We start from the raw sequence: 23850 nt of genomic DNA on the forward strand, positions 1-23850 counted from the left end.
CCATTTCCTTAGGAACTTGAGGGTGGCCGGTAAGAGCAGGTTCCGGATTACATCGCCGCGGAATGGCTCTGTGATGGCTCCTGGCTGCCTGAGAGCTGCAGCAGCAGCAGCGGAGCTCAGGAGCTCTTTCAGTCACTTGCTGCCCTCAGCCCCGGCTGCACATTACAGAAGGGGATTTTTAAAGCCTGTCATGAAGTCTGGGCCTCCGTGACTTTTAAAGACTCCAAGAGGAGAGCCACTGGTATGTGGATAAAGCAGCAGATTTTAAGTCAGACGGACCTGGAATCGTGCACTCTGGCACTGCTCGTGTTTCACCTTGGGCACATGTCTTCGTCTCCCTGGGACCTTGTCCTCTCATTAGTGAAATGGGCGTCATACATACACTGTGGTACAATGAGAGCGTTAGACACAGAGCATGCAAACTGCCTGGCAGGATTCCTGGTGCTCACTAAGTCGGAGGATTTTGTGTTACTCAAACCAAACAAAAGAAAAGAAACAAACAAAAAAGTAGCCTAACGGAACATGACCGAGACCATGCATTTACCCAGAAAGTTTCCATCCCTGGCGAAATGTCGAGTTCTAGCTTTTTGGCTGAGTTGCATCATGTTGGTATAGTATCTGGTTATCTCCTATTACTCAGGATTTCTAATTGGCAGTTACATAGGACTTTGATGAATGTAAAGGTAAAATCGGGTATTACTTAATTGCGGCCTCCTGGATTGGCAGAAAGCTTTCAAAAAACAAACTCTGTGAGGAAAAGAATTCCAAAACAGTACAGAGAATTCATAATGGGAAAACCTTCGAGAATCGCTACCTTGAAGTTTTCCTTTTTTATGATTGAGAAGTGTATGGAGTTCTCTAGCCTTGTAAAGACTTGAGAGTTGAGTGCTTTTATGTGGACTCGGATAAATCTTTGCCTAATTCTTCCACTGCACACTTGTGGACGCACCTTGTTGTTCTGTTACTTATTTCATCCCACCAAGTGCCTTGGACTTTAATTGCAGAAGTCCAACTGGTGGGTGGGATGTCAGCATATAAAAATCTTCCCAACATGAAAAATTGTGTGGCAGGTGTACATATAACCCTCTAATTGTATGAACAGCATAGGAGCAAGAAGAGGAAATGTGGTGGGTAACAAAGAAGTTGTCTTCACCATTTCGTAGCCTAATAAGGAAAGAAATTTTCCTCTCTTAGTTGAAACTAAGAGTAACCTGTTTCTACTCTAGTAGCAATTAACGTAGACGTCAAGAAGTACACAGACAAAATTAGTCTTTTGGTTTTTTAAATTTAATGCACCTATAATGAAAAAGTACATAATTCAAGCAGCAACTATGGCGGCTTCAGGGTGTATAAATGGAAAGCTGCAAGGCAGGTATTTGGTTAAAGGGCACGGAGGACCATGCCTGGAAGCTGCATGTGGTCTACACTCAAAGGCATGACAATGTGGGTGGCTGTAGCTGCCGACAGAGACTCTGGAGAGAGTGGTGCTAAAGGCTACCCCTTGGCCCTCCTCCTGAGTAATGGCGGGATTAGTTATTGTTACAGATGGAATTTTCTGTGTGAGTAGTTTGCAAAACTGTTATGCAATAATGGCATCATAGAAAAATGCACATGTGAACTGAAATACACCAAGCCCAGAAAGGATTCCCAGCTAGATCCTCAGCAAACTCTGTCAGGGACAATAAACGAAGAAGAATTGACCCCTTGTGCTACCATCTGTTACTGACTCCGTTGCCGCAGACTGCTGTTCTCTTAAACAGACAGAAGGTGATGATGGCAAAGTAGACGACACTCTTGAGCAGGAGGAGGAGGTAGGTGTAGTAGGCAGAGGTGTTGATGAGCTGCAGCTGCAGTGTACCTAGGGAAAGTCATTTGGTCAGTTTCACCTGTCCCTGGAAGGAGAGGGACTATTAATGGGAGGGGTCACAATTCTTTATCTCTTGTGATCTAAATGAAGTGGCACTGCTGCCCCACCAAAACCCAAAAGTAAACATCTTCTACACCAGGAGCACCACCAACAAACAACAAGACAACGCAGCGTCCAGCTTCCAGACCAAGTCAATAAACACCCTCTGCTCAATTCACGTGGAACACTCCAAAATGTTAAAAAGTAAGGCTGCATTTTCGATGAGTAAGTCCAATGAGAAAAAATATTTGTGATAAATAGCGTTTAGCATTTCTTCTCCTCACCATGTCTCTGAGTAGTAATAATAGCTATTGTTCATTAACCACTAACCAAACACCACTTATTCTGAGAGTTTTGTATTCACAGCTTTAGTCTTTTTTGTTTTATATATTTTTAAAATTTATTGGGGTGACAATTGTTAGTAAAATTATATAGATTTCAGGTGTACAATTCTGTATTACATCATCTATAAATCCCATTGTGTGTTCACCACCTGGAGTCAGTTCTCCTTCCATCACCATATATTTGATAGCTTTAGTCTTACATAATTTTTACAATAACCTATGAGATTATTTTTGTTCCCATTTTACAAAGGTACTGAGGGCACAGAAAGTAATGTCATGCATTTACTAAGTACCAGAAACCAGCAACATGACTTTACAGAACACATTCATAGCTACTCTGACTCTGCATCTCCAAGTGCAATAAGGGATAAGCACAAATATAAAGATGATTTGCTGATTTTGAAGCATCTGGGACATTATATGTTTTGCACACAATATGATTTCTATGAAAAGTACAGTCCATGAAAACATGGTGGTGTTCAAGGTGGGTGGGTGGGAGGTTTTAGTAGAGTGTATTATATTACAAAGTAGTTAACCCAAATTCTCTGAAACTTTAGGAGACAATAACTGTCTCACCAGTCTTTCCTGAATGACTCTCATTGGGCTATGGCTCTATGGGTAATTGCACTTAATATCCTTTGAAATTTTGCAAGACATATATGATATCAAGAAATAATTGATGACAGTGATGTCAGTCCAGACTGGCAGCTCGATGAACCACAAGGCCAAGTCCTGTCCTGTGGGAATTTTCCTTTGACATGCTTTATCTTCATTGAGTGAGAACTCCAGAATTATTAGCATTTGACGTGGAAAGGGACCTCAAGAGGTGATGTGCTCAGAACTCCTTGCCTTTGGTCAGGTAAGGTGTTAGCTGAGGTCCAGAACCTCCTTGATATTGGAAATGGAGGAGAGATTAACAGGGATAGAGTCAGTGCTTCTAATGGCTTTCCTTCTATGTAGGGAGAAAGGGCCAGAAACTAGTACTTAGTGTGTACCAGCTAAATGAGACACCTTATGCTGGACAGTGCACATACGTGACCTTATCTCTTCAATAACTGAGTTTGGTGTAATTATTCCCGGTTGGCAGACGAAGATAAGCATTGCTCAGAAAATGTAAATACCCATAATCATGCAAGTAATAACTAAAAGAATTGAGGTTAAAGTCTGGTCTGCAGTGCTCAGCAGCTCATGCGCTCACCGCACCCCAGCCACGTGTCCATTGTATCTCACTGCCTTTGGGTTCTCTTGCTGTATGACTTCATCTTATGGGAAGAGTAGATGAACTGAGTAAGTGTAGGAACTCTTGTCAGGTGGCCTGGGTTGGAACCCCAGTTCTAGCTGTGTGGCATCGTGCAAGGGACTTTCTTTTATCTCATTGCCCTCCTCTGAAAAATTGGAAACTATAATTTGTATCATTTCACAAGAGTATTATAAGAATTAAACAAGAAAATGCTTTCAAAATACAGTACAACATCTTCTATATAAGAAGCTCTCAGTAAATGTCAGTTTATGTTGTTAATTTCTAGCAAAGATCAAAGCCTAGAAAAAATCTAGAAGAAGCTTGATATCATGTATTTCCTAGTCATTAGAAACAAAAGCCAAATAAATAAATGAAGTTCATTGTTAAAATAATTACAAGCATATCCTTGTACCCTCTAATTTGCAGTGATCTCATACCAAAATCCAGCATATACTGTGTTAAGATGACTACTAGGAAATGATGGATTGACTTAAAGTATCACTCAGTCTATTCTGCAAAATCCAGCCATTCTAATTTTTCTACCTTCAGCCAGAGAAGTTCAAAAGTAAGCTGATCAGTAGGCGGGAAAATGCTATAGCATGACATAAAGGCAAACATGTACAAAAACTTACCACTTTGATCTTTCAAACAATCTTTTTCTCTAGGATTATTACCATCGACCTCTACAAGAAAAGAGAGCAACTATTAATCCACTGTTTGTATCCATTATTAGACAATGTATGTCTGTTTGACAGATAGGTAGGTAGGAAGATAGATAGAAACAAAGAAAAGAAAGAAGGAAGGAAGGAAGGAAGGAAGGAAGGAAGGAAGGAAGGAAGGAAGGAAGGAAGGAAGGAAGGAAGGAAGGAAGGGAAGAGAGAGAGAGAGAGAGAGAGAGCAGAATCTTACATGTTTGAAGGAATCTGGTTTCGGCAGATTTCCTATCTAAACAAAGGAGAGCAACCATAACTTTTCAAATCATATATATCGCTGTTTCCCCATAATTTTCTAGAGCTGTGGTGTTTGTGGACATCACAACAATATCAATCAAATCTAATGACTACTGAGTGATTATTATTGTGCCAGGTACTATGTTAAATGTTTCATATGCGTTATCTCATTGAATCCTCCAGTGACACTGAAGTGAAAACTCCATGTTACAGACCAGGAAGTGAGGTTTAGAGCGTATTAGTAACTTGGGGGCAGAGCCAGCACTGAAAGGATCCTTGAGGGCTATTAATGAGAATGAGCATGTAGAGAGTACTCTGTAAAAATAATCCACAGAAATGGGAAATAATCTATAGAGAGTCAACATAATCCACCATTGTGAACACTAAACTCATCTTCTCCTCCACATATCTTAACTATGCTTAGCAAATGAGCTTTTTATTACAGAAGCTCGGCATTCAGTGCAATTCTTTCAAAGAATAGAAAGATAGACCAAGTCACATTCATAGTTCTCTGACTATATGTATAAAGCCTGCGGTGAGAGTGGTATTTATCTACAACGTTAAAAAAAGCAAATATGCATAAGAGACACAATGTCTTAAAAGATCATCGATCCTCGGATGGAGGAAAACAGTCTGGTTGTTTCGGTTTATCCTTTTTCTTCTAGATGCGTTCTTGTCCATGTGGACATGCTCTCATATGCAATTTTATGCCGTCAACGAGATATTTGTGGTGTGTGTGCTCTAAAATATGTGGTTTTGAGGTATAGGCTTACGGGTAAATACCATGATTGAAAATTTTAGTATAATCCTGTTTAGATGTTAAAATATCCTGAAGGAATGACTTTAATATGTCTTTAAAGTCTTTTTCTTTTCCTGACAGTGACTTTATTTATTAAAAGATAAGTAAAAATCTCTTATGACCATGCACTGATTGAGGTAGAAACAATAAAGTAACAATTTTCCATAATAAAATCTATATGTGAACTCGTATCCTAACTTCTCTTTCTCAGTCGAGGTTGGTGGGAAACTTGGACCAGATTACTTTTATCTCTCTTCAGAATCACTTCATGTATCTATGCCTCCATGTCATGATTCCAGCTTTTATCAAAAACAAAAACAACAAGCGAAAACCTTCCAATTAGAAATCTGCTGTGGAATGACTTTAACGGAAATGCCTTCGTTAGCTTTGCAGCCATGAGAAGCCCACGGGAGACACTTGTTTCAGACATTAAGTGCCAAGTAAAGCGCATTATAAACCGACACTTTTCTCCTTTATGATCGTCACCATGGAACTTACTCTACTTCTTATTTTCCCGTGATAACTAGAAAAATCAAAACCTAATAGGACACTTCAGCCCAGTGGTTATATTAAACTTTCGCTTTGCATACTTGCTCTCCTGTTTTTAGCTGTAGAAATTATTAGTGTTATTTTGGAATCTACTTTACATTTACGAAAGGATATAAATAAACATATGAATAAATACATCCTTGTTATATTTTCAAAAGGAAGCGTTTTCACCTACATCATTTCATTTCCTCTTTCTTCATCCCAGCCCCAGGAGAAAGCCAAGGTAAGTGTTCAAACTGAATTTGATCATTGGAGAAACTCAGGGCCCAGAAGATAAAGACTCACTTCAGGAATTCAGAGCGGTGCCCAGCGAGGGTCCTAGCTCACCTTGCTACGTGCTTGTTCCCTTGCTAACAAGGGCTGGTTTACCACTGGGGACAGCACAAGCGGTTCCTTCTTGCGGGGAGCTCTGGGGTCTCTGGTACCTCATGTTAATGCCCCAGACTTTAGGTTCTGAGTCTAGTGAGTCACTGGACCCCGGCCAGGGCAGGGCCCTTCAGCCCTCTGCCCACACTCTCCAAATATGTACAGCCTCTGAGTCAAGGGCACTCCTTTGGGACATCACGGGGGACACTGAATGATTAGAAGAGTACGTTCTCTTTCCTGTGTGCGTCCTCCTTGGGACAGCAGTGCGTCCTGGTGCATTCATCCACACCTCCCTTCCTGGCCTGGCACACGCTCGGACTGCAGGGCATGTGTGTCGAGCAGCATTTCCACTGGCAAGAGAATCTTTCACCAGGTGGAATGCAAATATGTTTCCACATGGTAACCTCACCCTACCTTTAACTATGACGTTTTACCCTTTGGTAGTAACACACAAATATATATATAAAACACAAATCCAAAAAACCTAAGACCGTAATAAAACTGCAGCTGTTAAATTATTCTATTTTTTCATGGAGCTTTGGTCTTGCTCCCTCAGATGAACACCCATTTGTCACCTAATAACTCCCTGTTGACGGGTTATACTGTCAGTGTAGCAAAACTGAAGCGACAGTGACTTTTCTTGCTTAGTAGAACATTCCTGAAATATGTATCATTATTCTTATTTCCTGATCAAGTAAAATCATCAAAAGTGGAAGTTTTTAAAGCAGTTACTGTGTGCTAAATAGCTAGGTGCTTCCAAATATGTTATTTCATTTAACCCATACAACTTAAAAACATCACTGTGACCTTCATATTTTGGGTGATAAAAGTGAGGCTGAGAAAAGTGAAGTAAATTTTTCTGTTTCTTTTTCTTTTTTATGTTCTATGGGGAAATAGGACATTTATGGCACCATTAAATGTAGCAACATTTAAGATATATGGGGTGCCAAAAAAATGTATACAAGTGGACATGTTAGTCAACGTTGCTCAAGCAGTAGTTCACCATAATCAGAAGTGTCTGGACTCCGATGGTAACCACTTTGAGCACCTCTTGTAATTGCAGAAGTCGAATGTGACTTTTATTCATCTTTTCTTATCAGTATATATTGAGCATTTCAATTTTAATAGCTTTTTCCTCTCTTAAAATATTATACATTTTCTGGGGCATCCTCTGTATGTATGTAAACTAATACTTGACAGAAAAGGAGGGGCATTCCCTTTGAAAAAGGTATTCTGCGAGATTGTATTTATATTTATGTACACATACCTTTCTTCATTGAAGGAAAAAGAATCTCTTGATCAACTCCATTTACATTATTCTCGTGTCTGACTACACATTTGTGCTCTTTATTCATTGAGTTTGCATTCAGGGTCAGCCAGCTGAATTTCATGTATGTGTCATTAGTCTTCATGGTAGATCCCTGCTGGGATTCCAGAATCGTATTGCTGTTCTTTTCCTTCCAATGTACCTTAATAACATCAGGGAAAAAATTCTCAAGAAGACAAAGGTATGTGCCAGCCTTTTGGAGGTTTATTTCAGCCGTTGAAGGAAGAAAAATAGTGGGCTTGGGGGAGAATTCTGGACCAAAGTTTCTGTCTGTGGGAGGAAATGAAATAGCAATTAAGAAGGATTGTTAGAAAAACACAAACATTGTGTGGTTTGGAGCACCCTAGAGCACAATAAGAAAAGCTGCCTTTGAATTAGTGCTTATGGTGGCCTTTCATCCACAATAGGTTGGGAAGTGCTTATTATTCTTACTTTCAATGGAAAAAGACATGCAAGAGGTCCAGTAACTTGCCCAGAGTCACAGCTATTAAATGCCACAGCTTGGATTAAAACGTAGCCTTTGCTGCTCTCCACATGCTAAGATGGGGTATGACTTTTAACTTCTCCATATCAAGGCTTCCAACTTTTGTGAACGTATATATATATTTAAATCTCTTTTGTATCATCAAAGTGGAGCCTGTTTTCAAGGTGGAGTGTGGATGGCGGGGAGGAGACCCAGTAACTTAAATGATCTCTACAGATGAGAATCTTTGGTCACTTCTAAAGTACTTCCCTGTCTCTTGCCATGAATTTTGTGACTCAAACTCGCTTTGGTCAAGTAACACATTCTCATGTTCTGCAACTCTGTGAAAACTCACTCTTCATTTAACTGATTCTGGAACACATCTTGTTATCTTTTTTCCGTATAAATAAATGCCAGAAGGAAGCTTCTCATTTTTTCTAAAAACACCCAATGACTGTTTCAGTGGGAATCTACTTCCACACGCACTTTACAGCCTATCAAGTTGAGCTTTCAGCTTCAAATGTGGACCCTGTGCCCAGTTCTGAAGTCATGGAGTTCTCCAAATTGATCTCTAATTTTATATGACATCTGAATTTCACATCTGAACCACTCCAGATTCTTCAGTAGGGCATTACTTAAAGTTGCACCTCCAAACTCTTTATGATGCCTTGAATTTCAAAGCAAAATAGCAATATTTCCAAAACTTCTATTAGAAATTGTATTATTTTCAGAAATGCTCAGATTAATCTTATTAAGTAAATGTCCTGAACAGAATTTTGGTCACTTTAGAAAATGCTTACCAAAAGCACATTTCAGTTTGGAATTTCATGTGAAGTTTAAGCATCACCGATATGCCATATTTTGAGTACGCCATATTTTGACTCTCAGTGTCTCCCCTAAAATTTGTGTCTACACTATCAGGCTGCTGAGACATTCTAGAGCTCCATCATTTTTGTTGTTTCCCTCTGCTGAATAAAATGTGCCTATAATTGGTGTCACGTTAAAAGTTATGGTTCTAGAGTTTCTTACAGACAGAATGTGAAAATATGTAACAAAACATCATATGTTTACAAAGGCATGTCACCTGAATGCTGAATGTTACTTGATGATGCATTTATTATTAATCTAATGATTGAAATTATAAATGTTAGAACCCTTCCCAAGTTGATTTCTAAGTGAAACATCAGTGCTTTACTAATATTCTCTTTGGACTAGCGTGGAGCTAGTTTAACAATTCCAAGGGCATTTTTTTAAGAAAAAAGAATTGGATTTCTCATTTGAGAAGAAAAGGAAAAAATATCTAGAGAATTTCTGCCTGTGTAGCAGAGCTTTTGATTTTTATACTAAATCAGTGAGCAAACAATGTTGAGATTTTCAATTATGCTGTAAATATAATTAGGTCATAATGTGCTTATTTTAATTTTACATATCTTGCTATTAGTGCAGCGGTATTTTATTGATTATAACAGAAAGACACTGTACATTTCTCCAACCACATACTTTGGTTTTAATTCAAAAAGCATTTTATGATAAACTTGAAATTTCTGTGTTTTAAAACATTATTCTTATCATCCATCCCTTTTCCTTAGCTAGATTCTTTGTCATTTTTCTCAAGATAAAATTAATCTTGAACTTCCATAACTTTCTCAATGTTAGTAGTTAACTGAATGTTAGTTTACTTGATTATATATGGTTAGTGCCTATATTTTGGATAATTGTATCATGTTTTTTCTTCATTCTTTTTTAAAACTTATCAACTGTTTTTTTATGGTCAAAATCATTTTTATGATGCATATAACGGAAACCAGTTTAAAAATAAATAAGCCTTTACAATATATTTATATATATTCATTTGCATAATCAAATAATACATTCGAGTTAAATTGTCTAAGTTGTTTAAATTTATCAAGGTGCAGCAGTATGAATTCTATAGAAATTTACTAAATGTCAACTAAATTTTCAGTTGAAAGCATATTTCAAACCTACACATTCATATTGTGTTCTCTATGTTTTTCTTCTCATTTTGCTTTTATCAAATAAGTAGTTATAGCTATTTCATGTTTACATTTGAATTTCAAAGTTATGATATTTCTAACTGTATTTAATTGACTTTATATATTAATCATTTTCTGTATGAATTTAAAATTTTTTTCTGATAAATATGAGCATTAAGTGCAAACTTACTGGCTATAAATTTTAGGACAAATAATTGTTGGTGTTAGAGATGATATCAGTTAATAAAAAGGGTTAAGATTTGAAGCACATAAAACAATAAGAAAATTAAAAGCACACACATGTTGATCTCATTTTTCCTGCCAAATAAGGGAAAAGTTGTGATAAACAGAAACAAATACCTCCAAATTCTTTTTTTTTTTTTTTGAACATTTAGAAGTACAGCTGAATTCTCTGGGGAATTTCTGCTCTGTCTGTATTATAAGCTGCAAACAACTCTTCATACTGGATACAATTCTCCCTTTGTACGTGGATTTGGAAAACATCCATCCAGCACTTACAATGTGTTACAGTGTACAAGTACTTGATTCATGCCATCTCAATCAATTCCATGCAACCCCTCTGGAGGCATGCTCATCCCATTTTATGGATTAAGTTACTGAGGCCAGGGAATAATCGCCCAAGTTCACATTAGCAGTAATTGGTGGAATTGGGGCTCCAGATCATCCTGATTCCACAGCCCCGGCTCTTTCACCATCAGAAAAGAAAATGCACCAATTCACAAAACTGACCTACGATAATCAACTTTGTTCTTGGGCCAAACACTTCCTTGATAATTACATGCATTATACATGAGCATTTTCTACAAATCCATACATACACAAAAGCCAAATTCTGTTATAATATTTGCACAGTGTTGACTATGCATGCCTTTATTGTAATGATTTCTTTTCACAATCTCTCCGAGGATTTCTACACCTAATCCCTATCACATTCCTGTTTTTTCTAAATACTCTTACTATTATTCCAATTTAATCGTTTCTTGTCTTCCCTCTGTTACCTTGAAAAAACTGCCTTCTTCTGGTACCTACCTGTGACGACAAGTTTTGTTCCATCGCCGAAGATTTTTCTATCATAATTCTACAGTGATTTAACCCATATCAAAAACTATAGACTAATGTAACTTCTCTGAGTTTTTCAAATGCTATGGAACCGTGGTGGGCTGCAATTCAAGACTTCAGGTTCTAGTCCTGGTTCATTTTGCTCATAACAAGTTGTGTGGCCTAGCAAATCAAGTAAATGCAAGCTTTTTGTGTTTTATCTGTCTGAAAACAATGATGTTACTATCAATTCAACATCACTACCAGTGCCAAAGAGAGACCAAAATGAAACAAGATTTGAAAAGCAATTAGATCAAAATACAACGGAAATAAGAGATTATAATAATTATTAACAATTGAATTTTGATAACTCTGTGTTCCAATATGACATTGTAATCGCTTGGCACCAAATCTGGATCAATAGGAATTCAGCATTTGGGGGTTGCAGAAAAATGGGTGACAATGCATTCCACTTTGCTGAAATGCGTCTGGAATTTTGAAAGCCATCATCACAGCAAATGTGCCTAATTAATAAGCAACCATTTGTCTTGTCTCATCTGCATTTCCAGTGTTAAGAGAATCAAAGGGAACTTTGGCTAAAGCCGAATAATATGCGGTCAGCATATGGAACTGCTTCACTCATGTTATCCAAAACAAATAGCTCTTTCCCCATCAACAACACAATCTATTGACTTTCCAAGCTTTCACCAGAAATTTCAGCCTCAAACGGACGTCTTTCCAGCTCATGCAGAAAGCTCAGCTTGAAGCTCCTGGCATTGGGCCTTCAAGCCAGAATGACTAGAGAAATGGCAGGATGCCCGGCTTCAAATCCTCTTATTGTCACCTTAGATCACTGAAACGTACCTGGCTCACCATATCTGCTGAGGGTCACCACCTGGGAAGGTCATTAAACGTTGTAATGCCCACGGCACTGATGCAGTGGTAGTGCAGACTGGGTTTCTTTAAGGGCCATTTCTTCCATTTTATAAAATGGATGTTGAAGGCATAGTCACTCTTTTACTTCAGTTTCCTCCTAAAGGACTCACACATTGAAATCCTGTTTTTATGGAGATGTGATTGACATAGCTCTTCTACCTTTGAGCATAAAATTTTACCCTGTGCTTCTTGCTAGATAATTATAGGCCTTTTTTCTTCTGCTTTCTTTATTGCTTTTGATCTCCTATTTTTATTCCATGGTCTGACCGTAACTTGTGTACTTAATGTTAGGTCTTCTCAAATAGATTTTGAAAATAGTTTGTTTATATAAATGACAAATAATTTGTGCATTATGCCTTGGGTTTCTTTTTCTTGTTTCTTTTTCAGAGGTTGATAGTTTAATAAGGCCCAACTCGAAGATGACACGAGAGATGGGAAAATAAAGTTTGCAAACCCTAGCTCTTTGTGATGTGGATGCAAAACATGCAGAATTCCAATAGACTGAAAGTGCCAGAACATAAGGTGAGGCTTTTGTTCCCAAATCATCCCTCACAAAACAGGGGTTTCCTGATATTTCAGTCCTTGTGTAAACTCTCACATTAAGAGAGCTCTTCCGATATGGTTCTTTGATCAAATAATACTCCTTGGACAAGGTATCAACCTGAAATAGGTTAATTTTTTAAATTTATTTTACATAATACTAGTTTAAGAGTCAGAACTGGTAAAACACAATAAAGAAATTTAACATGGATTTGGTAAATATTACTTGGGATTAAAGTCTCTACAGTTTCGGCTTACATTGTGCACGTATAGAATAACAGGATAAATGAAAAAAGTGCTTTTTTAAAGTTTGTAAGTGGGTAATAGTCTCTTCAGATTAAATTTCCAGTGAAGTTATCATACGGGGATCTCAAAGCAGGCACTCAACCCTGAGGTGACTTCGAAAGTCGCTTTAAAGTAGATGTTTTAGATGCATGTGAAGAGTCCAAATGAAATATTTATTGAAATGTGAGGACAAAAATAAATAAATATATCTCACCTGATATTGTATTGATATAATCATTAACTTTGTAGCTACAATCCAATTAAGAAATTAAATATTATAAGTGGATGTTTAACTTTTACCTATATCAATATAAATGTATATATGCAAGTTGCAACACCCTTTCTTTTTTTTACTTCTAGATATTTCTCCTGGAAAATGAGAGAGCACCTTATATTTAGGCTAATGATATCTGAGATAATAGTCTAATCGTTTTTAGAAGGAGATACCAATTAGTCTTAGAAATTGAAAGTATTTTGCAAATACTGGCCACTTGTTCTAAAGTGACCTGTAGACTAGATGAGAATTAATACATTTATCTGTAGTCCTGATTTCATAAAAACTCCAATGGTAGTAATTTGAATTCTGGAGAGTTCACATTTATATCACTGATCATGTCCCAGCCTTTGTGGCAGACAATTTCTATATTTAATTTCATTTGATCCTCACAACATCCACTTGAGATGGTTGTTACATAGGTAGAAGAAATGGATGGAAATATATCAAAATGTTAAAAGTGACGTGCCAATATTAAATTTTGTTTTATTTTATTTTTGTATTTCCAATTTTTTCTATAATGGGCACGCAGCATTTTTATAATTTTAATAAAGCAATGACCAGTGAATCAAAATTTATTTGCTAAAGGGTCGTTATGCAGAAAGTGATAGTTGAAGAATCAAAGTCTATAATTTTCCCTGCACCACACTCTCCTAAACAACATTTTCCAGGGCCCTCATGAATTATATCTGTGTCATCATTTTTCAATTTGATTGCTACAACTTACATCGAAAATATAATCAGTTGGAAGAAAGGGGACCATAAAATTGCTTTTTAGTGTATGAATTCATTTGTAATATGCTCACAACCACAAAGATACCAAAATTTATCGTTTGTTTCATTTTTTTCAGTGCTTTATGTAAGTTTGTGAAAACTCGTTTGAATGGATGTGGTAGGCTAGAACATTCTCGTGAGATGTATCTCATCCAGACAAAATTTCATCTCTAAGGCTAATGAGAATGAAAATTTACTGGACTGAATTTAGAAGAAAACAAATACAGCTTATGACATTCTTGAATATGGTCATGAACCTAAATATTTTGATATTTGATATTAATCATCTGCTGACCAAATGACAAATTTAGCAAGTTTTTGTTTATTTTTTTCCATTGGTTATTTCTGGAATCAAATAAATAAAATATGTAAACTTCTTTACAAGTCTTTCAACAGGGAATACCAAATGGCCTGAACATTTCCGCCCCTTAGGGTCTCACAGGTTCTCTAACCAGTTAACTCCTCGTTAGTGTTAGTGACCTCCGTGAGACATCAGGGAGACACCTGCCTCCAAGGACCTGGACGGAGTTCCCAATCTCTCCAGAGATCCCACCAGACTGGGACCAAATCCAAGAATTCTGAGACAGCCCCAGCACCTAGGCTGCAGCACCCGTGTCACCTGCATCTGCTCCCAACTTTAACTGAAGAATTTAAAGAAAACTTACCTGTAACGATGAGCTGTGTACCAGGACCAAACACGTTGCTTCTCCTGGCAACTGTCTGCCCACCAACTGAAAAGCCTTTCTAGAAATATCTCTTTGTGTCTGTTTTAAATTTGTGCCCATATTTTTTGAATATTTACATAAATATATAAAAATTGACCCTGCCAGCATTAAACCAAGATGAAATTGAAGCAAAAGCACGTTATATATACAGGTAGTCCAGAATTGAAGAACTTAATCTTCTCTGCCTGGGCAACTTGGTTAGTTTAATCTTCTCTGCTTGGGCAGCTTGGGTTATGTCATTTCCATATCAACTCACATACGTTGGAGAATATGATTTTATCTTGTCACCGTTTTGTCTGAATTTTCTAAATCTCCTCTTTGAAAGGGTTTTCATGTATGAAGTCTGATCTTTGCCTACAGTGTAATTGAGAGTTAATATATATTTTTTAATTTTCAATGAGGAACAATAATAGGAATAATATATCTGAGTATTTAATAAATGTATTTCAATATGTTTCCAGGTATTTTTTATTTATATGTATTGAGGGGTGGGTATCTGGACTGATTCTAAAATAACTTATTTCCAGAATATAATTCCCATTGAGAGCAGACCAGATGAGCTGTTATAGAGTGCGGATTCTTAATAATGGTCTCTTTAGCTATTTATTGCTGAAAGAATGCTCCTTTGGACCTAAAAATACCCTTCCAGTTTCCAGGGCTTTGACTATAAATCCTGTCCTGCTCAGCAGAGGATCCTATTTGGTTTGGAGTTCCTACAGCTGTTCCATCATAAGTAGAACGCAAGCCTCAGTTAGGCAATTAGTTAGTTATGCATTTTAGTACAACTGCTATAGTTCTTTTTCCAGCTACAACATTTCTAGCAAATATGATGGCACTACACAAAGAAAATTGAGTGGAGCGGTGACAATCTGACTTGTCATTTTATAGAAATACCCTAAGAATCATATTTTCAGTATTTTATGAATGCATATTCAACACTACTATTTGACCTCTTTTTGGGGGGAGAGAGAACTAATTTCTGTGCCATAATTAGAAGCAGAAGCATTGTTTTCATGCATGAATAGTAATACAAATTATGAGCTATTACTAATTAAGTAGTCAATTAAAGAGTCCATTTAAAAGGTCAAGCTATAGAAGAGTAAATATTCATAATATAAAAACGTGACTTATTGTTTCTAATATCACATAATGGTCCACAGCAATTACTCATGTGATCTTTAGGTAAATAACCAAGAGTCCAAGCCTCAGTTTCCTTATCTATGGAATGGGAATAAGGGATCTCCTATACAGGGCTGTTGCAGAATGAGATAAGGCACTGAAACTATTTAACACGGTGTCTGGCCCTTCATAAGTATCACCTAATATTAGTATTCTCTTTAATGGGATGGTTTTGGGCCATTGTATCAAATTCTTCCACCAAACAAAATGTATGGATTTTATAAGCAATAACTATTCATAAATTAAGAAAGAAAACGAGCTCATGAACCCAAGACCTCCTGCCTTTCTGGCAGCCACTGGCCAAAGAACATAGGGGCCAATCAAGCCAGAATCTAGAATACTTATTCACTAGACTAGAAATGTCTTGTTCACCCTTTGATCTCCAGCATTCCGCGCAGAGAGAATGAATGAACAAACAAGGATGTAAACCATGCAAACTCGTTTTATGGACTTTGGAACTGAAATGGATTCTTGAGCTGAAAATACCATTGAACTGTGCCATCTCCAGGCAATATGATAATATTTGTGATAGCATAAATTTTGACTGATCTCAGCCTACCCTCTAAGAAGCTAGAGTAATAAGAAGGGAGATGTATTGATGTTCTCTACTCATTTATTATAAGAATTAAGTTTTTGCGCTGGTGTTAAGGATGAGATGAAAACCGATAATACAGGTTTTGCAGATTATTGAGACAAAGGAGCACTATGTTTTACCTCAAATATAGAGAAGAGATAATAAAAGTGCCTCTCAATTAAAAGAACATTTACAAGAAAAGTATCTTACCATTAAATTATACAATAGTTTACAGACATGGTCCTCAAAACATGTTAATTTCTAGCCCGAGTCTACCCTTTCTTTGTGTGTGTGTGTGTGTGTGTGTGTGTGTGTTCTAAAAGTAGAATTCCAATCTATTTACAAGCAGGGAAGTAAATAAACCATTTACAAAGTACTTTTGTTTCCATGTGCAGTGATCGGTAGCTGCAAAACGGCCGATCGTGTGCTGAGGCCAAGGATGTGGCAGTCAGAGAGGGGTCATCCTCGATTGTTTTATCTAAAGAGCGTCTACAGGATTTTCATCCACTAGAGTAAAATTAGAAAAAGGCTACTTACCAGGGGCAGTTACTATGAGTTTAGTTCCTTCTGCAAAGATCTTGATCCAGCCCGAGCTATCACACTGGTTACAGCCCTACAAAAATCTCACCTTCGCCTAAGCTTCCTGACAAGACCAAGTGAAAAAACTGTGCTGGCCATTTGATCTTCTGGCTTCCTCTGGAAGTTCTTGAATATAGGTTTCCTGGCAACTGATATTTCTTAAGTTTCCTCAGGTAAGTTGGCCCAATTGTCTATTCTTCAGGCAGTAATCATCAAAAAGGACTAATGCAAAATGGAAAGAATAAGAGCAGGATAAGATCAGGACCAACTGGTCAACCAGCTACTTTTCTAAATCACCAGGAAAGGTATTCAGAGAATTAAGCTTTTTTTTTATCTCCAGGTGTTCAATCTGTGAAACTGCTCAGAGATTGCATCAAAGGAGAGGTCCTTCTTTTGTCAGAAACACCAGGGCTGCTCTCTTAGCAATTTGGGAATGTATTTCTCTTCAGTAACTGAAAATGCAAATTTGCCAACACGAAAATACCTGAGAAATGTGAACAAAGGTCTTCACTTTTAATAAATCTACTTTTATCTTTTGGCAACATGATTCTTCACCAGGCAATGACAAATGAGAAAATAATTCCTGTGATGACACAATTCTTCTTAGAATAAAAGAAGAAATTTTTAGAATTCTATCTCCTATGAAATGTTAGATTTCTTATTTAAACTAAAATTTAGAAACAAAATCCAGTTCTCTGATATACTGAAAGAAGAAGCCTCTTGGAAGCTGTTCTATAATCTTATGCCACTCATTATGGATCAGGAGACAAAGAAATTGTGGGAAGCAACTCGGTGCTACTGAGTACAGGTGAGTTGTCCATCTGCCAGGACCCAGAGAGGTGAAGCCTGACGATTCCCATCTCCTCTTCAGATCCACCCTGTCCTGGCCGAAGTCCAGTGAGCAAACACTGCCTCTGCCCCTGAGAATGAAGGGATGAGGTGGTCACGGTGGACACCTGTCCATTCACAGCAGATCACACCCCCCAATGCAGTGGGAGAGGTTGAAAGGGCTGGCTGAAAATTATGTTTGAAATGTCTTGTTTTTTTTTTTTTAACTGCAAATTGCAGCTTATTACTTGAGCTATCAAATACCTTTTTGCACCATTGTAGGTGTGAATGATGGCTAATCAATCCCTTTCTGATAGCTTGTCCTCTTGTTTTCCTTATTCCAAGACCATGAGCAGAATTATTAGGAACTTTAGGAGTTGTCTATATTTCAAGGTCCGTGAAGAATTTAAGTAATCAAAAGCAAAAGAGTAATTAAAGAGTTATAAAATACTTTATTAATTTACAAGAGAATACTAGAACTATAAGAAGAAAACAGAACAAGATTTTACTGAAGAGCATAAAATAAAACCTGAATCAATGGATAGACATACCATATCCATGAAGGGAAAACTCAATATCATAAATAAGCTAATCCTCCCTAAATTCATACATATAAATTGACTACAATACCCATCTGAATTATGACAACATTTTATTTTCTGTTCTATGTTTTAAGGGTTGGGGTAGGCAAGATAAGTTAGGTAAGTTGATTTTAAAAGCTAATAGGGAGAATAAATATGAGATAGTTGAAAAATAATTTCCAGTAGTGAATAGCCATTCGGCATAGTAGATCTTAACACTTATGACAAAGCTACTGATATAATGTGATAGTGGTGAAAGAATAATGAAACAAAATAAAGCAAAATCCACCACAATAATGCTCCAAGCATATTAAAATATGATATTGAGTTTTTGAAATGTAACGAAAAGACAGATTATTTAAAAACTGGCTTTGGAATATTGATTAGCTGTTGCAAAAACAAAAATAAATATATCCTTAATACCACATAAAATAAGTTCCAAGTATTAAAACTTAAATTAAAAAGTATCTAGAATATTATTCTAAGCAAGATAAGTCACGCAGAAATAGTCAAGAACCGTATGACTTCACTCATGTGGTATAAAAAACTGAATGCACGAAAGAAACAAGACAACAAAGAAACAAAAACTCACAGACACGGAAAACTCTTTAGTGGTTACAAGAGGGTAAGGGAAGAGCGGGTGGTAGAAGAGGGTAAACGGCGTCAAATATATGATGATGGAAAATATATGGTGATGGAAGGAGAACTGACTCTGGGTGGTGAGCACACAATGTAATATACAGATGATGTGTCATAGAATTATACAATTGAAACTTATGTAATTTTACTAACCATTGTCACCCCAATAAACGTAATTTAAAAATATATTTTAAAAATATAAACAATACACAAAACAGCAAAATGGCAAAAGTAAGCCTTTATCAATAATCAGTTAAATGCAAGTGAGTTAAATTCACCTGTTAAGAAGGCAGTATGGATTTTAAACTGTATTGCTAAACGTGTGTTAGGATTCCCCAACAGGAGATCCTGTATAGGAAGGCATTGTGTCTGAGTGTAACAGGTAGGCATATCAGTCTAAAATGCAGAGTTTGTTCTCAGTCTGCATTCTCAAAGAGACCCAGACCACACTGAAATGAGAGAAGGGCCACAGGTTATCTCAGGCACATTTTCAAGTTGGTTTTCCTGATTTTTTTAAACACTGATTTAGGTTTCTAAATTGTTACCCACAACTGTCTGAAGGCCAGATTTTCTGGGCAAGATTTTAAAATCCCACAAACTCTCTTAATAAAAATGACCCCAACATTTGATTGAGGCACTTGTACTTCTATGAGCTAACAGCACAAACCATACAATTTATTTAGCAGTCAGCAAAGGAGAAAACAAGAGCTATAAATATTGTCAGCAGTTAGGACACATCCACATAACTAGAAATATTATTCTAATGAAATGTTTATCATTTTAACTAACATGCACTGAATGCTTAGAATGGGAAAGGTTTTCCTAGACATTTATAAAAAAGAAAAAAAAGCACCTAGAGATGTGAGTTAGGAAAAACAAGTAGGAGACCGAGTGTGCCATCAGTAAAGGAGCTTGGAATGGAAACGGGGTAAGAGACACTTTTACTTAATTTTTAAGAAAAAAACTTGAAGAGTTTTTACTCTTTACAGTATTTTCAAATAAACATTTCTAAAAAGGAATAAATGGTGAGGGCTTCAGGAAAGTGACATAATCAGATCTGTGCTTTAGGAAGATAAATGTATGAGCAGGAAGGTAGGTTAGTCAAGGGATGTTTCAAAGATGATGACCATAAGCCACTAAGAGAACTCCAGGGACCCATGTTATTGCAGTGACAGTGGGGAGGGCCAGAAGTGCTGATGCAATAAACATGAGCAGTTTTATTAGGGGTTTAAAAGGATGCACGTGAAATGAATCAAATTACCATAAAGGAGGTTGAAAATAAAGAACAAAGATGTTTTAAAACCGGAAAGATCAGGTTCAAATCCCAGCTCTTCCATTCCTGGGGATGTGTCCTTCTTAGAGCCTCAGTTTCCTAACCTTTGAAATGGAGATGATAATAACCGTGTCTCAGAGTTTTACAGAGTTCAAATGAGATCGTGTATTTAGAACAGATTATGGGAAAGTTCAGCTCCAGGGAATTCACTTTCTAAGAAAGAACAGAATCAGCTTTGTGTACAGAAATTGGCAATTTTGCTTTTAACCTTGCTTTATGTACCACACACACAACTCACTCACCATATTCTGAGGTGACTACCTGAGTCAATTAAAATTCTACTTCAAACAGGATGAGGGATGAATAAATAAGCAAGTCAAGTGAAGTCAAACACAAGTTTCAACGGAATTGCTTGAAGTTCTGCATCACTTTTTCAGGTTTGATGATAATTTCATAGTTGACCAACTTCAACCAAATTTGGTAGACCATCAAAATCTATGCAGATACATCTTACGTTTTGTTTAAGGCTGTGGTTGCCATTTTGAAACAAAAATATTAATTTATACATCCTTTTCATCTTGGTTTATCTTCTAGAAAATTTTATGGCTTTTAATTAAATTCTGGTACGTGAACAAGTTCCAGAAATTTCTATAAGAAAGATGGCCACAGGCTGTCTTAAAGAAATATGAACATATTATCAGACATGTACAAGACATAAAATCTCATACTATCTGTGAGCCACTAGCTTTCACAGTCTGATATAATGTTGATTTCACCTATCACTTGAATGAAATCAGATATGTTTCTAAACAGTACAATAGATCATTGGAAAGTACTGAGTTCACTTGTTTATTAAAACTCAACGCAGCGATTGGCAGAGGCCCAATCATTTCACTTTCAAGCAGGTTCTTCCCTTCAGCGATTTTACCATCTGTCTTCATTTGAACTTGGTTATCTCCTAGGCTCTTAGGACTCTTTTGAACTTTGGGTACTTTACATGCCACTATGTACAATTCAGATGCTTCTTAATTTACACAGCACCCACAGGCAAACGTGTTTGATGAAGCACTTGTTTCTTCTTTTTGCAAACAAGAAACGTTTGTTTGCCTGTTTTGAACAGTGTGCATGAAAAGCACTTGCATGTGGAAGAATCTCTCATGAGGAATAAACATTCTACCTTAGCTCAAAATCTCCTTTCCTTCCCACCCCCCACCCCCGCTCCAAGATAACAAGCCGTGGCTCTCTGTTCTTTGCTAGTAAAAGGAATGAAAATTCATAAATTTCCAGTCTGCTATGAATTAGGTACCATGCATACATGTATCCCTCTTCAGCTTCACCTCTGCGATGGTTATTACTATTATAAGACGGAGGGGAAACTGGGAGCTAAGGAATTCAGACTGAGCAGGGATTTGAGTTCAAATTCACAAGATCCCAAACCGTGTTCTTTCAATTACTTCACACTTCTTGTGTGAAGTTGGAAAGATGTGTGTCGCTGGGACAGTTTCCAGGTCTATTCCAGGTCTAGATAATTTAGAAAATCTGTATCTCAAATGGTCAAGCACAAGATATTGGCTGTTACTTTCTGAGAATCATAGAAAATAGCAAGCAAAGTAAAAAGTAAGTGAAATGGTTGATTTGCATACCCTTAAAGCAATGGTCAGTCAATGCAAGCACCTAGCAAAAAAATCTGTGAGGACTGCATCTAGTTTAGTACAAATATCAAAATAAATCCCACAATTTAGATTATTTTCCCTTGTGCTTAGGTTACACTAGGAGATTCCATGGGAACATTCGGGCCATGCAGTTCAAATGATAAACATTATTTGGATTAAGTAGTTATTTCTGTCATGGCTTTCTGATTACCTTGCATGTATAGCTGGGGGAAAAAGAGTTTCTAAACTTCATTAAGTGAGAGAGAGAGAGAGAAGTGGATCTAAGAGGTTGGGTTGGGGGCTCTGTCTGGACAGCCAGTTCTAGTCTCAGGTGGTGAACCATGTGGTTTGGCCTGGTTTGTGGTTTACTTTATGGTCAATGACAGTTCAGTTCCCAGGGTTTGCTGTCTCTTGTCGCAGGTCTCATACTATGGGAAACACCTAAAGAATATTCCGGTTTCCTCATCTCTTTATCTCTCATTACCAGAAGAAGCACAAAATGTGAAAAATTAAGAAAACATCATCTAGTTGACAAAAAATCCTTGCCATTGTGTTAAATGACACAATGTACCTTTTACCTTTACTGATACAGGGAAATTTTGAGAGAAAAATAATACAAATTGTGAGAATCAGGGGAAGAAGTGGAATTGGAACCAGCAATTCTGTTCTGGATAATTATTAGACATCCAAGAAGAGAGGTTTCAGCTGTAATATAATGATATAGATATTGTTGTTATTCCTGTTGATATTTTCAAGGTGTTCCTCGTAAGTCCTTGGACATGAAAGTGTCCTGAGTCACCCAAACAAAGCAGAAAGCGGGTCGGGGCTATCACATTTGTAACCAAGTACATGACCCTCCAGGCAGGAGTGGTGCAGGTGTCAGCGTGAAGAGCAGGGAACTTAGGCCTTAGTTTGTCAGGTCCTCCTGTAACTGGGAAAGATTTATAGATACATTCATGAAACATCAATCTCCACCTCCCAGATACCCGTATTTTGGTGTGTAAGCCATGGAGAATATTCTAACGGTTGAGCATTTCAGAACAGATAGGAGACTACGGAAATGAAGTGGAGTAAGTTGCCCTGGGAAAACAACATGGAGATACACGGAGTTGGAGTCCATCCCCTGGTGAATTTTATCCCTTATCAACAGTGTAGAGTCACATACTTTGCCTACAAATCAGACTATGTCGGGTTCTAGGGGCATCACTTATGAAGACAGGGCATAGTTGTTAAAGCTGCCTTTCAAAAGAAATACAATTTTGCTAAAGAAGTTCAACACTGACTATAAGAGAGGCAGGAAAAGACACTGGACTGAAAACCTGAAATGCAGGTGCGGCCCCACCTCTGTGGTTAATGAGCTTTGAAGAAGTCATTTGCCGTCCTGGGCCCCAGCTTCCTCATCTGAAGTGTGGGCATTGGGCTGTATCCTAAGGGCCCTTCCTGTCCCCACAGTCTATGAACCTATGATCAAGAGCATTGAAGAGCCGCTTGTGGTTCCTGCTGGGGACAGGAGTGGAGGCTTGGCAGTAGGCAAGGTTTTCTTACAGGTCCCTTGTGACTCTGTGTCATTGTGAGATCCCAGCAGGCACAGTAGTAGGTGCCTTCATCGGACTTGGTGACCTTATTGATTATCAGGTAAAAGACTCCGTTCTCTTTCATGTCTGTCTCCAAGCGGGGATTGGGAGCGTCTAGCTTGTAACTCTTGGTGGAACCATAAAGGATTCGTCTCAGGAGCTCCCCTTCTTTCTGTTGATACCAGTGCACGATGACATTGTCAAGGGGAACCCCAGACAGCTTGCAGCGTATGTGCACTGTCTTGTCTGGTGTCCGCGTAAGGGAGAGTTGATCCTGAGATATTCTCATTTTGCTGTCTCCATCTGAAAAGCAAGTGAGAGAACTCAGAGGCACTGGCAAGGTTGACTCTGGACACGAAAACAATGACACGACAAGAAAGGAGAAAAGTCAACCTACAGACCCACGCCAAAGACAGAAGGAAAATGCACAGGGTTGGCAT

At 37.6% G+C, this 23850-nt stretch overlaps 1 gene segment (V, D, J or C); it reads right to left on the minus strand.

The window, feature by feature from the left end:
• Window positions 1–1302: 1302 nt before the first annotated feature.
• LOC117012364 (T cell receptor gamma constant 1-like) lies at window positions 1303–23850 on the minus strand. The segment is given in 6 exon segments: window positions 1303–1858; window positions 4123–4173; window positions 7422–7751; window positions 16822–16869; window positions 23414–23713; window positions 23808–23850. Coding segments are annotated over 6 exon segments (921 nt in total).

The sequence above is a fragment of the Rhinolophus ferrumequinum genome, chromosome 20 (assembly GCF_004115265.2).
Source record: "Rhinolophus ferrumequinum isolate MPI-CBG mRhiFer1 chromosome 20, mRhiFer1_v1.p, whole genome shotgun sequence".
Classification (NCBI taxonomy): Eukaryota; Metazoa; Chordata; class Mammalia; order Chiroptera; family Rhinolophidae; genus Rhinolophus; species Rhinolophus ferrumequinum.